The sequence below is a fragment of the Littorina saxatilis genome, linkage group LG12 (genome assembly GCF_037325665.1).
Source record: "Littorina saxatilis isolate snail1 linkage group LG12, US_GU_Lsax_2.0, whole genome shotgun sequence".
NCBI classification, from domain to species: Eukaryota; Metazoa; Mollusca; class Gastropoda; order Littorinimorpha; family Littorinidae; genus Littorina; species Littorina saxatilis.
Genome location: NC_090256.1, coordinates 10,372,429 through 10,385,011, shown reverse-complemented (window position 1 = coordinate 10,385,011; position 12,583 = coordinate 10,372,429). Strand labels below are relative to the sequence as shown.

Sequence of the window (12,583 nt, the reverse complement as noted above, 5' to 3'; positions counted from 1 at the left end):
GGACCTCGGTTTTTCGTCTCATCCGAAAGACTAGCACTTGAACCCACCACCTAGGTTAGGAAAGGGGGGAGAAAATTGCTAACGCCCTGACCCAGGTTCTAACTCGCAACCTCTCGCTTCCGAGCGCAGGTGCGTTACCACTCGGCCACCCAGTCCAACCAATCATACCCCGCGGCTGGCTCCCACCTAGTTGGGTGGCACCCACTTTCGCATCGTACATCTCAGTCCTGTTTTTCTGTTTTGCGTTCTTACCACTTGGTCGATGTTATCTCCGTAGTAGTTGAATGCTTCATTACCGCCCTCTTCTCCATTCTGTCCCAATCGTCACTGTGTTATTGCTGTTATGTAGTCGTATCGTTGATTTGCTTGTCTTTTGATATGGCTAGTTCACTTCTGCTCTCTTTCCGCATTTACCCCATTCTGATAATCATCAATCCATGCCGTATCGCCGGCATCTCTCTCTGACAGGGTGCATAATTACTGCGCGGAATCTATCAAAACAAGAATACAGAGTTATCTCCCATATATGTTTTTCGCTAATGTTTCTTAGAGACGAACTGAGACGAAAGTGATTGCAGATTGGCCGACTTCGACAGTGATCTTCGTTCTGTTCTTCACAGTTATAATAAAGACATCGTTCTAAGGTTAAAACAAGTCGAAATGTTGAGACTGCTGTGGGAAGGAGACCGTGATGTTGTTGCATCACTCCCAGCTGGTTACGGGAAAAAAATCGTCTGCTTCGTAGCCAAAGTTGCCGATTATCACGTGACACTTTTGCCATATTTAGAGTTGTTTGCACAGTAAATACATCCGCGAAAGATAGCTCGCTTGAAACTGTCTTACATATCAATTCCTTTGTAATTTAAAAAATACACAACACCATGAAAAATCATTATCGACGATCGCGAATCTGCTTTATATATCAATAACACATTACGAAAAGCCCTAAATATGTAAAAAAAATCGATCGATTTCTTACCCACAGAAAGAAAACCAAGGCATCCTGTCAGGGATAAATTAGACCCGAAGGGAAGTAACTCATTTGACCTGAGTTCAGGATGCATTTAATCATGCAAAGTGTCATAATTTGGCCTTCTTTTTAAACCTCCAAATGCACACAGTCATCGCTATTGCTATTTCACTTCTGATCTCTCTTCACATTCACCCGTGCAAACTGTTATTATTTGGCTTTCTTGTGAAACATCCAAATGCACACAGACATTCATCCCCTCAATCATCTCCTTAGCGCCTGTAATGTCATGACATTCCACACAGTCATCATCCCCTCAATCATCTCCTTAGCGCTTGTAATGTCATAATAATCCACACAGTCATCATCCCCTCAATCATCTCATTAGCGCCTGTAATGTCATGATATTCCACACAGTCATCATCCCCTCAATCATCTCCTTAGCGCCTGTAATGTCATGACATTCCACACAGTCATCATCCCCTCAATCATCTCCTTAGCGCTTGTAATGTCATAATAATCCACACAGTCATCATCCCCTCAATCATCTCCTTAGCGCCTGTAATGTCATAATAATCCACACAGTCATCCCCTCAATCATCTCCTTAGCGCCTGTAATGTCATGATATTCCACACAGTCATCATCCCCTCAATCATCTCCTTAGCGCCTGTAATGTCATGATATTCCACACAGTCATCATCCCCTCAATCATCTCCTTAGCGCTTGTAATGTCATGACATTCCACACAGTCATCATCCCCTCAATCATCTCCTTAGCGCCTGTAATGTCATAATATTCCACACAGTCATCATCCCCTCAATCATCTCCTTAGCGCTTGTAATGTCATGACATTCCACACAGTCATCATCCCCTCAATCATCTCCTTAGCGCTTGTAATGTCATGACATTCCACACAGTCAACATCCCCTCAATCATCTCCTTAGCGCCTGTAATGTCATGACATTCCACACAGTCATCATCCCCTCAATCATCTCCTTAGCGCTTGTAATGTCATGACATTCCACACAGTCATCATCCCCTCAATCATCTCCTTAGCGCTTGTAATGTCATAATAATCCACACAGTCATCATCCCCTCAATCATCTCCTTAGTGCTTGTAATGTCATGATATTCCACACAGTCATCATCCCCTGAATCATCTCCTTAGCGCCTGTAATGTCATGACATTCCACACAGTCATCATCCCCTCAATCATCTCCTTAGCGCTTGTAATGTCATAATAATCCACACAGTCATCATCCCCTCAATCATCTCCTTAGCGCCTGTAATGTCATGACATTCCACACAGTCATCATCCCCTCAATCATCTCCTTAGCGCTTGTAATGTCATACTATTCCACACAGTCATCATCCCCTCAATCATCTCCTTAGCGCCTGTAATGTCATAATAATCCACACAGTCATCCCCTCAATCATCTCCTTAGCGCCTGTAATGTCATGACATTCCACACAGTCATCATCCCCTCAATCATCTCTTTAGCGCCTGTAATGTCATAATATTCCACACAGTCATCATCCCCTCAATCATCTCCTTAGCGCCTGTAATGTCATGACATTCCACACAGTCATCATCCCCTCAATCATCTCCTTAGCGCTTGTAATGTCATGACATTCCACACAGTCATCATCCCCTCAATCATCTCCTTAGCGCCTGTAATGTCATGACATTCCACACAGTCATCATCCCCTCAATCATCTCCTTAGTGCTTGTAATGTCATGACATTCCACACAGTCATCATCCTCTCAATCATCTCCTTAGCGCCTGTAATGTCATGATATTCCACACAGTCATCATCCCCTCAATCATCTCCTTAGCGCCTGTAATGTCATGACATTCCACACAGTCATCATCCCCTCAATCATCTCCTTAGCGCTTGTAATGTCATGACATTCCACACAGTCATCATCCTCTCAATCATCTCCTTGGCGCCTGTAATGTCATAATAATCCACACAGTCATCATCCCCTCAATCATCTCATTAGCGCCTGTAATGTCATGACATTCCACACAGTCATCATCCCCTCAATCATCTCCTTAGCGCTTGTAATGTCATAATAATCCACACAGTCATCATCCCCTCAATCATCTCATTAGCGCCTGTAATGTCATAATATTCCAAAGATTGTGTGGACATGAGACGCTGGGAGACGTGGTTTACAGTGAGGAGGAAAATTACAACAGTTCCTTCTTGGCATCTTGTCAACCCTGTTCGCGTACTGTCATCAGTATTGTCGTCATTCTCAAGTCTGCTATGTTCCAGGGCTAGGACACAGTTAAAGCTTCATTGGCGTGAAAACTAGTTCTATGCCCCGCCTTAGAACAAAGATTTGAAGAGCATCCCAAAGTGTTATGGATATCCAAAAAATCCTGTGTGCTCGCTCTACCCAGGGAGGAAGGCACCCCGGATTTCTATGAAGGAAACCTCTCCGAACCCTATTTATTAGGCTTAGTTACCTTCTACTTGTTGCAAAGATCGTGTAGACCACTGAAGCTGACAAATAGTTTGTCAAAATTGGACACACAAATGTGTGACTTGTAGAGAAAAAAACCTGAAATGCAAAAATGTGGAATTTTTGACGCTGCTTCTTTTATGAAGCCATGTTTTTGCCAGAAAATGACAGACAGTCAAAGTGCCGGTTTGTTCAATAACCAGTTAGAGCGTTCCATCAACGTGTTTTTGAGAACTGGTGGTGACTCAGTTAGTCACGCGGTCCATATGTTACTCCCCTTTTCCCTTACCTGTTACTTGTTGCACAGATTGTGTGGACGTCCAGACGTTGGGAGACGTGGTGTACCTGGAGATCAGTGCCCTGGGGGTGGGGATCCGATGTGACGCCGATGCCATGATCTTCATCACCATAGACAAAGGCCTCAGGGCGTCCATGGGAGGACTCAGGGGCATGTGTGGTGACTTCGACGAGGACGTTACAGGTAAGCTAGGTGTTATGTTGTTACTGTTCTGCCTTCACTGTTTCTTTCAATTTTGCTTGATGTTATAAGTTATTGCAGTTCTGCCTTCACTGCTTCTTTCAATTTTGCTTGATGTTAAGTTATTGCTGTTCTGCCTTCACTGTTTCTTTCAATTTTGCTTGATGTTAAGTTATTGCAGTTCTGCCTTCACTGTTTCTTTCAATTTTGCTTGATGTTAAGTTATTGCAGTTCTGCCTTCACTGTTTCTTTCAATTTTGCTTGATGTTAAGTTATTGCTGTTCTGCCTTCACTGTTTCTTTCAATTTTGCTTGATGTTTCCTCCGAAAACGGCGTATGGCTGCCTAAATGGCGGGGTAAAAAACGGTCATACACGTAAAATTCCACTCGTGCAAAAAACACGAGTGTACGTGGGAGTTTCAGCCCACGAACGCAGAAGAAGAAGAAGAAGAAGAAGAAGCTTGATGTTAAGTTATTGCTGTTCTGCCTTTACTGTTTCTTTCAATTTAGGTTCAGGGCTGTGCAGTTGCTGCATTTTGTTTTTCGCACCTAAGTTTTCAGAAGAGTCTTTGTAATGACGAGTGTTAAGCCATTCTGACGGCTGTGCGTAGACGAACAACTTTACCTTGAGGTTTTCTTGAATTTTATTGAAGCTAAAGCTTTGAAAGTTTGCACACTTCCAATGTTATGACGACCTTCAGACATGCCGCAAGTCTAGTTGATCCTGGTCTAATTTCAAGAGCATTGTCGGGTCGAATTCGAGTTAAAAAATGGAGAATTATCATTTTCTCGGATGGTATCAAACCAGAGCCTTGGAACTTTACAAGCTTCTCGGGTTTGATGACGTAAAGACACGAGGGAAGCTAGGTTGACCCAGGTAGAATATTAAAGGCACAGTAAGCCTCCCGTAAACCATCACAGAGGCTTTTACACACAGTAAAAACACTCTTTCATTTAAACACTCACCGCTTGAGAACATACTAGGTGCCCTCCCTAAAGAGCGAGAAATTTTCAAAGAATTTATTTTTGCGTGGTTTATCTTACCCCTGAGCCATCGTGAACCCGTGTGATCCAGTTTCCTTTTTACATTTAGTCAAGTTTTGACTAAATGTTTTAACGTAGAGGGGGGAATCGAGACGAGGGTCGTGGTGTATGTGCGTGCGTGCGTGTGTGTGTGTGTGTGTGTGTCTGTCTGTGTGTGTGTGTGTGTGTGTGTGTGTGTGTGTGTGTGTGTAGAGCGAGTCAGAAAAAAACTACTGGACCGATCTTTATGAAACTTGACATGAGAGATCCTGAGTATGGTATCTCCAGTCTTTTTTTCATTTTTTTTATAAATGTCTTTGATGACGTCATATCCGGCTTTTCGTGAAAGTTGAGGCGGCACTGTCACGCTCTCATTTTTCAACCAAATTGGTTGAAATTTTGGTCAAGTAATCTTCGACGAAGCCCGGACTTTGGTAGTGCATTTCAGCTTGGAGGCTTAAAAATTAATTAATGAGTTTGCTCATTAAAGTTGTCATTAAAATCGATTTTTTGCAAACAGATTTAAAATTGATTGCATCGTATTCTGCATCACATTCTGAATCTAAAAATATATACATATGTCATGTTTACTCTTAAAACATGAGCACAATTAACGAAAATAGATTAATTAGTGTTACGATTAAAATTCAAGAAAACGATCCAAAAATGATTTCATCTTATTCTTTATCATTTCTTGATTCCAAAAACATATAGATATGATAGGTTGTATTCAAAACAAGCTCAGAATGTTAACAAGAATACAGAAGAGCGCGCTTTCCTGCTTAGCACAATATCAATCAATAATGAGGCTTATATCGCGCGTATTCCGTGGGTACAGTTCTAAGCGCAGGGATTTTTTAATTTTTTTTATGCAATTTATATCGCGCACATATTCAAGGCGCAGGGATTTATTTATGCCGTGTGAGATGGAATTTTTTTTTACACAATACATCACGCATTCACATCGGCCAGCAGATCGCAGCCATTTCGGCGCATATCCTACTTTTCACGGCCTACCCTTATTCCAAGTCACACGGGTATTTTGGTGGACATTTTTATCTATGCCTATACAATTTTGCCATGAAAGACCCTTTTGTCAATCGTGGGATCTTTAACGTGCACACCCAATGTAGTGTACACGAAAGGACCTCGATTTTTTGTCTCAGCCGAAAGACTAGCACTTGAACCCACCACCAAGGTTAGGAAAGGGGGGAGAAAATTGCTAACGCCCTGACCCAGGGTCGAACTCGCAACCTCTCGCTTCCGAGCGCAAGTGCGTTACCACTCGGCCACCCAGTCCAATACACTGCCGCGCTAATCTGGCGTGTCAATATCACTACGTTTTGCACGCGGGAGGTGAGCGATTTCCTTCACGCGTGGATTGACGAAGCTGTACTGTCTTGGTGAAAAATTACAGTGCGTTCAGTTTCATCCCGTGAGTTCGACAGCTTGACTAAATGTAGTAATTTCGCCTTACGCGACTTGTTTCATAATGTAGTCGTCAGTTTGTAATTTGAATGCGACTCGCTGTAAGCTTATCTGCAATAGCACGTTATTATGTACCTCTGAATCTAAACGAAACACACGGCTGTGATTCACAAGAACTCTAGCGATGGCTTTTGACTGTTCAGAGGAACTGCGATAGGCATAAACCGTCGTCTGCTACGAGAACCACGATCTTGCGTAACCCTGCTTCCGGGCTTTTCTTTTTTCAAACTTTCAAAACTTCGAATTGTACCGATCTTGCCTTGATGAAAGAAGAATTCTTTTATGATTTAAGAATATTTGTGTAACAAGCTGTCAATTTATTATTTAGATTTTAAAAGTTAGGTCTAGCGCCAAAACGCACCACGGTCCGATTTTGTTATCAGACAATCCGCAAAATAAATTCTTTGAAAATTGCTCGCTCTTTACGAAGGGCACCTAGGATGTTCCCGTTCGGTGAGCGTTCAAATGGAAGGGTTTCTGTACTGTGTGTAAAAGCCTGACAGTATCTGTGATGGTTTACGGGAGGCGTACTGTGTGTAAAAGCCTGACAGTATCTGTGATGGTTTACGGGAGGCGTACTGTGTGTAAAAGCCTGACAGTATCTGTGATGGTTTACGGGAGGAGTACTGTGTGTAAAAGCCTGACAGTATCTGTGATGGTTTACGGGAGGCGTACTGTGCCTGTAAGATCACAGCGGGGTCATTCTTATTTCCACTGACGTTTTTGAAGTTTAAGTTACGCAATTTTGCACACTTCCACGATGACCTCCCAATATGACCCAAGTCTTTTAGCCGCCCCAAGTTTTAACAAAAGAAGTTGTTTGGAGGTTTTAGAAGTTAGAGCTTTTAAACTTCACACACTTGCGGGATTGGATGACCTCTAAACAAAACCCAAGTCTGGCTGATGCTTGTCAGGTAGGACATTTTAATTTTGTGAATGTTTACAGACCTAGAGCAGTCATTATTTGCTTCTGTTTTACATTATGAATGACGAAGATTAGTCATGCGAGCACTTGCCCTTCTTTTTGAAACACGACGGTTTTTTGTCTCCTGATCCCACTCGCGGCAAGTGAATGCGCATGCGCGTGTGTGTGTGTGTGTGTGTGTGTGTGTGTGTGTGTGTGTGTGTGTGTGTGTGTGTGTTTGTCTGTGTGTGTGTGTGTGTGGGTGCTTTAAAGTTGAAAGAGGAAAAGGTACAGCAAGTGTTGATCTTTTTTCAGATGAACTGAAGTTCGTCAACAGCGAACAGGAAGCTCTGTTTGTGGGAAAGTCTTACACAAGTGAGCCGGTGAGTTCGCTTCTGTCTGTAATTAAAAACAAATCTGATGAGTGGTTTTGTGTCTTGTAAACATAGTCCTGGGTTATGTATAAAATATACCTACGACACTGTTTTCAGCTGCTTTGTACGTTGTTGTATTCGTCCGTCAAATCTGATTTAATACTGTAAGAGCACGCTTATGAGCAAAGCTTGTTTTGCTTCATTGATTCAGTTCATTCTATGCGGCATTGTTCTTTTGATTCTTTGGAAAAAACTGACACGAAGGCTTTTTTCGAAATCAATCCAACACAATATTGCCCAGGCTGTTGTTTGTGTGTGCTTGTGTGTGTGTGTGTGTGTGTGTGTGTTCGTGCGTGCGTGCGTGTGTGCGTGCATGCGTGTGTGTGTCCGTGTGTGCGTGCGTGCGTGCGTGTGTGTGTGCGTGCGTGCGTGCGTGCGTGCGTGGGTGTGTGTGTGTCTGTGTGTGTGTGTGCACAGATTTGTTGCGGTACATATTTTCACTAACACGAGCAGGACTGTAGTTTTGATTATTCATGATAAAATCCATTGCAGTGTGGCACAATGTTGGACACGTGTACGCCAGCAAAGGAGGAGGAAGCACGTGCGGCATGTGACGTCATCGAATCCGGGCTTTTCCAAGAGTGTCATGCTCTTGTAAGTTGTTTTTCCTGTGTGCAAACGTGTGATGTGCCCAGTGATATTTGTTAGCTGGCTTGAGTGTGGCACGTTCCATAACTGCAATCGTTTTCGAAATCACAAGCAAATGGGTACATATATATTTGTGTTGCACGTATATTTAGTGAGACAATGATGTAACGTGTTCATGAATATTCTCCCATTTGCACATTTAATATTGTAGACATAGAATTTCTGTAGTTACCATAAGCGGTCTTCCTCTGGTCGTTGTTTTAAAAGTACCGATATCGTTGGCAAAAACGGGCATCATTTTTAAAACGACTGCCAATTATGTTTATGCTATCACTATAGATACTACTACTTCGAATACTTAAATGAATGGGGGAAAACAATAACGATAGGAGTTGGTCTTCATCTAATATTCATTTCAACCTAGTATCCTCGTGCTCTTTTAGAACCAATGTGTTCTGATTATTCTAATCTTCCATCTCAACATCTGTTTTACAACAGCAGAGATGTTGCAATGATGCAGTTTCTTCTGAAATTGCCATAACAATAACAATAATAAAAACTGGTTTTTTTCTCTCCTGTTTTAGACAGTTCTTTATTTCACGTTTCCCCCGTCATGTTAAAACTTTGACTGCTCTGCAGAAATGAAAAAAAAGTCGTCAACTATTTTCAAAGCAGCCTCAGCCGTCATCCCAAAATAATACAAGTATTACTTTATGCATCACCGCTAACATATCACTTGTTTATGCCTGCACAATTTTTTCAGAGCGCAGTGGACGAACAGTATTACTTGGGTTACTGTATGCGGGCTTACTGCACAGCCACAAAAATTAGCCTTGAAAACGCGGAGGAAGCAGTTTGTAAGGCCGTTTCCCACTTTGCAACCGAGTGCGCTAGGAACGGAGTGGTCGTCTCTTGGAGGAGCGAATATCGCTGTCGTAAGTTGTCCCTGTGTGTGTGTGTGTGTGTGTGTGTGTGTGTGTGTGTGTTGTGTGTGTGTGTGTGTGTGTGTGTGTGTGTGTGTGTGTGTGCCTATGTGACTATCTGTGTGTCTGTTAAGCTCACGACATTTCAGTCAAGCCACCACAATGACGTTTTACCTCATGCAATATGTCAGTCAAGGCCCTGAGAATACAGCTGAAACCCCCCATTTTACACCCCTAACTTAAGACCCCCTCCATTTTAAGACCATATTTTGTCAGACTTTCTATTCATCACTTCTGTAAATGTGCCTCCAGATTGTATCAAACATACATCATTCAAAAATGAATTCAAACACAAAATAAAATGTACAACAACGTTATAATGACAAACCCCTTTTCTTCCTCAACATATACAGCACGCCCAAGACGTCACCAATCATACATACATTCTTCCTCGCGCTCATAAATCAGAGGTAAAGTATGCACAGAGGAAGTGATCAGCAGTCACGTGACTTGTGACTGCTGACAACTAACGGGAAATAATCTGATCATTTCGGATCATTAATATTATTGGAGGTCTAGAAAAGGGGGGGGGGGGGGGTTCCACTGTAATGTCCTCCCATCTCACACGTGCAGCCCGAGAATGCCCAGCCAACATGACCTACCAGCAGTGCGGGCCGGCATGCAGAAAAGAGTGCGGCAAGTACCTCAGTTCCTACCTCAACGCAGAGTGTCAGGAGTGCGTGCCCGGCTGTCACTGTGACACAGGACTCCTCTACAATAACGGCACGTGCTCCCTGCCCGACGAGTGTCCCTGTGTCTACGACGGGGTGACCTTCAGCCAGGGAGAGACCACTAAGACCGCGGACCAGTGCCAGATGTGGTGAGTTGGACATATCTGTCTGTTCCTTCCTTCCCCAATCCCGTGTAAACGACTTGATTCAATTGGAAGGATGATGGTGTCGTCCCATGTAAAGGCCTGTGGGGATGTTTGGTTTGACAGTTTTAGACGTACATGATGAGGTGCACATCGCAGATCTGTCCCGGCCAGCACGCGGGATAAGATGATCTGTCTACTTGAACACGTATCGAAAATCAATCGTCTGGCTCCTTTCTGTGCAAAACGGGAATCGTTAGCTCAACTCAAGAGGCAAAAATAGCTTTCAGTTACTGAATAAATTCAGCGAAACAACTCCCATTCTTTTCTTCTCAACAGTGTTGGTTTGTTTTGCTGTTGTTATTTTCTCGACGAGATTGCTCATGTTGAATAAAATGACATCACTTGCGGTTTTAGAAGGCCGAAGGTCATGAACAAATCGCAAACACATCAGACATAAAGACAGTGTCTGAAAAGGAGGGACAGACACAGAGAAACAAAGACACCGAGAAAGACATGCAGACAGACAGACAGACAGACAGACAGACAGACAGACAGACAGACAGACAGACAGACAGACAGACAGACAGACAGACATGCAGACAGACAGACAGACAGACAGACAGACAGACAGACATGCAGACAGACAGACAGACAGACAGACAGACAGACAGACAGACAGACAGACAGACAGACATGCAGACAGACAGACAGACAGACAGACAGTGGATTATTCTTAATGTAAGGAGTGCCCTATATTTGGCTTTTTCAGCACATGCGGTCTGTTTGGCCACTGGAAGTGCAACAAAACGGACTGCTACACAACATGCGACGTTACGGGTCACGGATTCGTAAAGACATTTGACGGAGAGAACTTCTTCCTGGGAACGGATGAGGCGGAATGTGGCTATAAGCTCGTGGTGTCCAATGTAAGCGTTGTGTGTGTGTGTGTGTGTGTGTGTGTGTGTGTGTGTGTGTGTGTGTACGTGTGTGTGTGTGTGTGTGTGTGTGTACGTACGTGTGTGTGTGTGTGTGTTTTGATTTTTGTTTGTTGTTTTTTTACATGCCTTGTAAGGCATTGCTCACGTTATGCTGTCTTAAATGTTGGGTCTTAGAGAGCAGAGCGTTATGTGCATATGCTGGGGCCAACAAATAGACGAATAGGAGTATATGTGGATGGTTCGTTTTGAGCAACTCAATGACTTACGTTTTAATGTTTTTTCTTAGTCTGCGAAAGGGTAATGATCCTTTACAGGGGCATGTTTCCCCTTCAGAATTCTCACGGGGAGTTTGTAAAAAGTACGTTTGATGCAACAATTTAAAAAAAAGTTCACAAACCAAACTTGGTACCTGCAGGAAAGGTCGTTCTTTATCAACCTTTTGGCGGAGAAGTGCGTAAACGACGTGGGACATGACCAAGCCTGCATCACAGGGGTCCAGGCCGGTAGCCCTGACGGTGACAAGTTCAACATCCAAGCTGATGCAAACGGTGACGTCATAGTGACTGACGTCACCACGAGCCAGACGGTGACGCTGCCCTTTTACAGCGACCCTTTCTACATCAAGGACGTGACGGGCAACGCCACAGTGGTTGACATGGAGGACATTCGAGTTGTCTTCTACCCCGAGGGTCACGTTCGGGTGGATGTTGAAACCTCAGCGTTTTTCAACACGGTAAGATAAAATGTCGGTGATATTGATTTGTCTGTTTACAATTTATTCTGCTCGACCACTACAAAATAACACATGCGGTATAATGTTGGTACCACTGCAACAGATGGGCTGCCAATGTTCCAAAATCGAGACTGAAATAAATCAAAATGAAATAATTGTAAACAAAAACAAATGGGGAAAGCGTAATTGATTTAATTCAAACCTGAATGCAAATATTGACCAATAACGGGTTGTTTGTGTTAAATACCTTGTCTGTTTTTTTTAAGTCGCAATCTTTGATAGACAACTTACAAACAGAAACATATGTTGCACCATGCAAGCATGTACTTCGAAAGAAGTCAAACAAAAGTTCTAGTTTTGACAGAAACAGGTTTTTTTGCTGTGACTAGCATTCGCTTTCTGTGGCAGCTGCGAGGTATCTGCGGCAACCTCAACTTCATCAGTGACGACGAACGCACGATGGAGAACGGAGTGCAAGCAGCAAACGACGATGACTTCATCCAGGCCTACTCTTTCCAGCCTTCCTCAGAAATGGACACTTGTGGCAAAGAATTCGACGTGGGGCAGCCTTCCGCCGTCACTGTGGTGCGTAGTTATGTTGGCGGTTGTCGCAGGAATTGGCACACAGTTTATCTCTGTTGCAGAATCCAGATGGCTTGTAGCATGACAGTCACTCACTGCGACTTTAGCATGGTCTGCCGTGGTTTATATGTCTGTCGATCGTGTTGCAAAAAAGATGCGTTAGTTTTTGTT

At 43.3% G+C, this 12,583-nt stretch overlaps 1 protein-coding gene across 1 annotated transcript in view; it reads left to right on the top strand.

Annotated features, from left to right (window-relative positions):
- LOC138982550 (mucin-3B-like) overlaps positions 1–12,583 on the top strand; it is a 150,947-nt gene that overhangs the window by 25,254 nt on the left and 113,110 nt on the right. The window contains exons 8-15 of the mRNA XM_070355864.1: positions 3,752–3,925; positions 7,653–7,720; positions 8,264–8,365; positions 9,123–9,294; positions 9,916–10,162; positions 10,929–11,085; positions 11,513–11,830; positions 12,239–12,415. Of these exons, the coding sequence (XP_070211965.1) occupies positions 3,752–3,925; positions 7,653–7,720; positions 8,264–8,365; positions 9,123–9,294; positions 9,916–10,162; positions 10,929–11,085; positions 11,513–11,830; positions 12,239–12,415 (1,415 nt within the window). The remainder of the gene's footprint in view (positions 1–3,751; positions 3,926–7,652; positions 7,721–8,263; positions 8,366–9,122; positions 9,295–9,915; positions 10,163–10,928; positions 11,086–11,512; positions 11,831–12,238; positions 12,416–12,583) is intronic.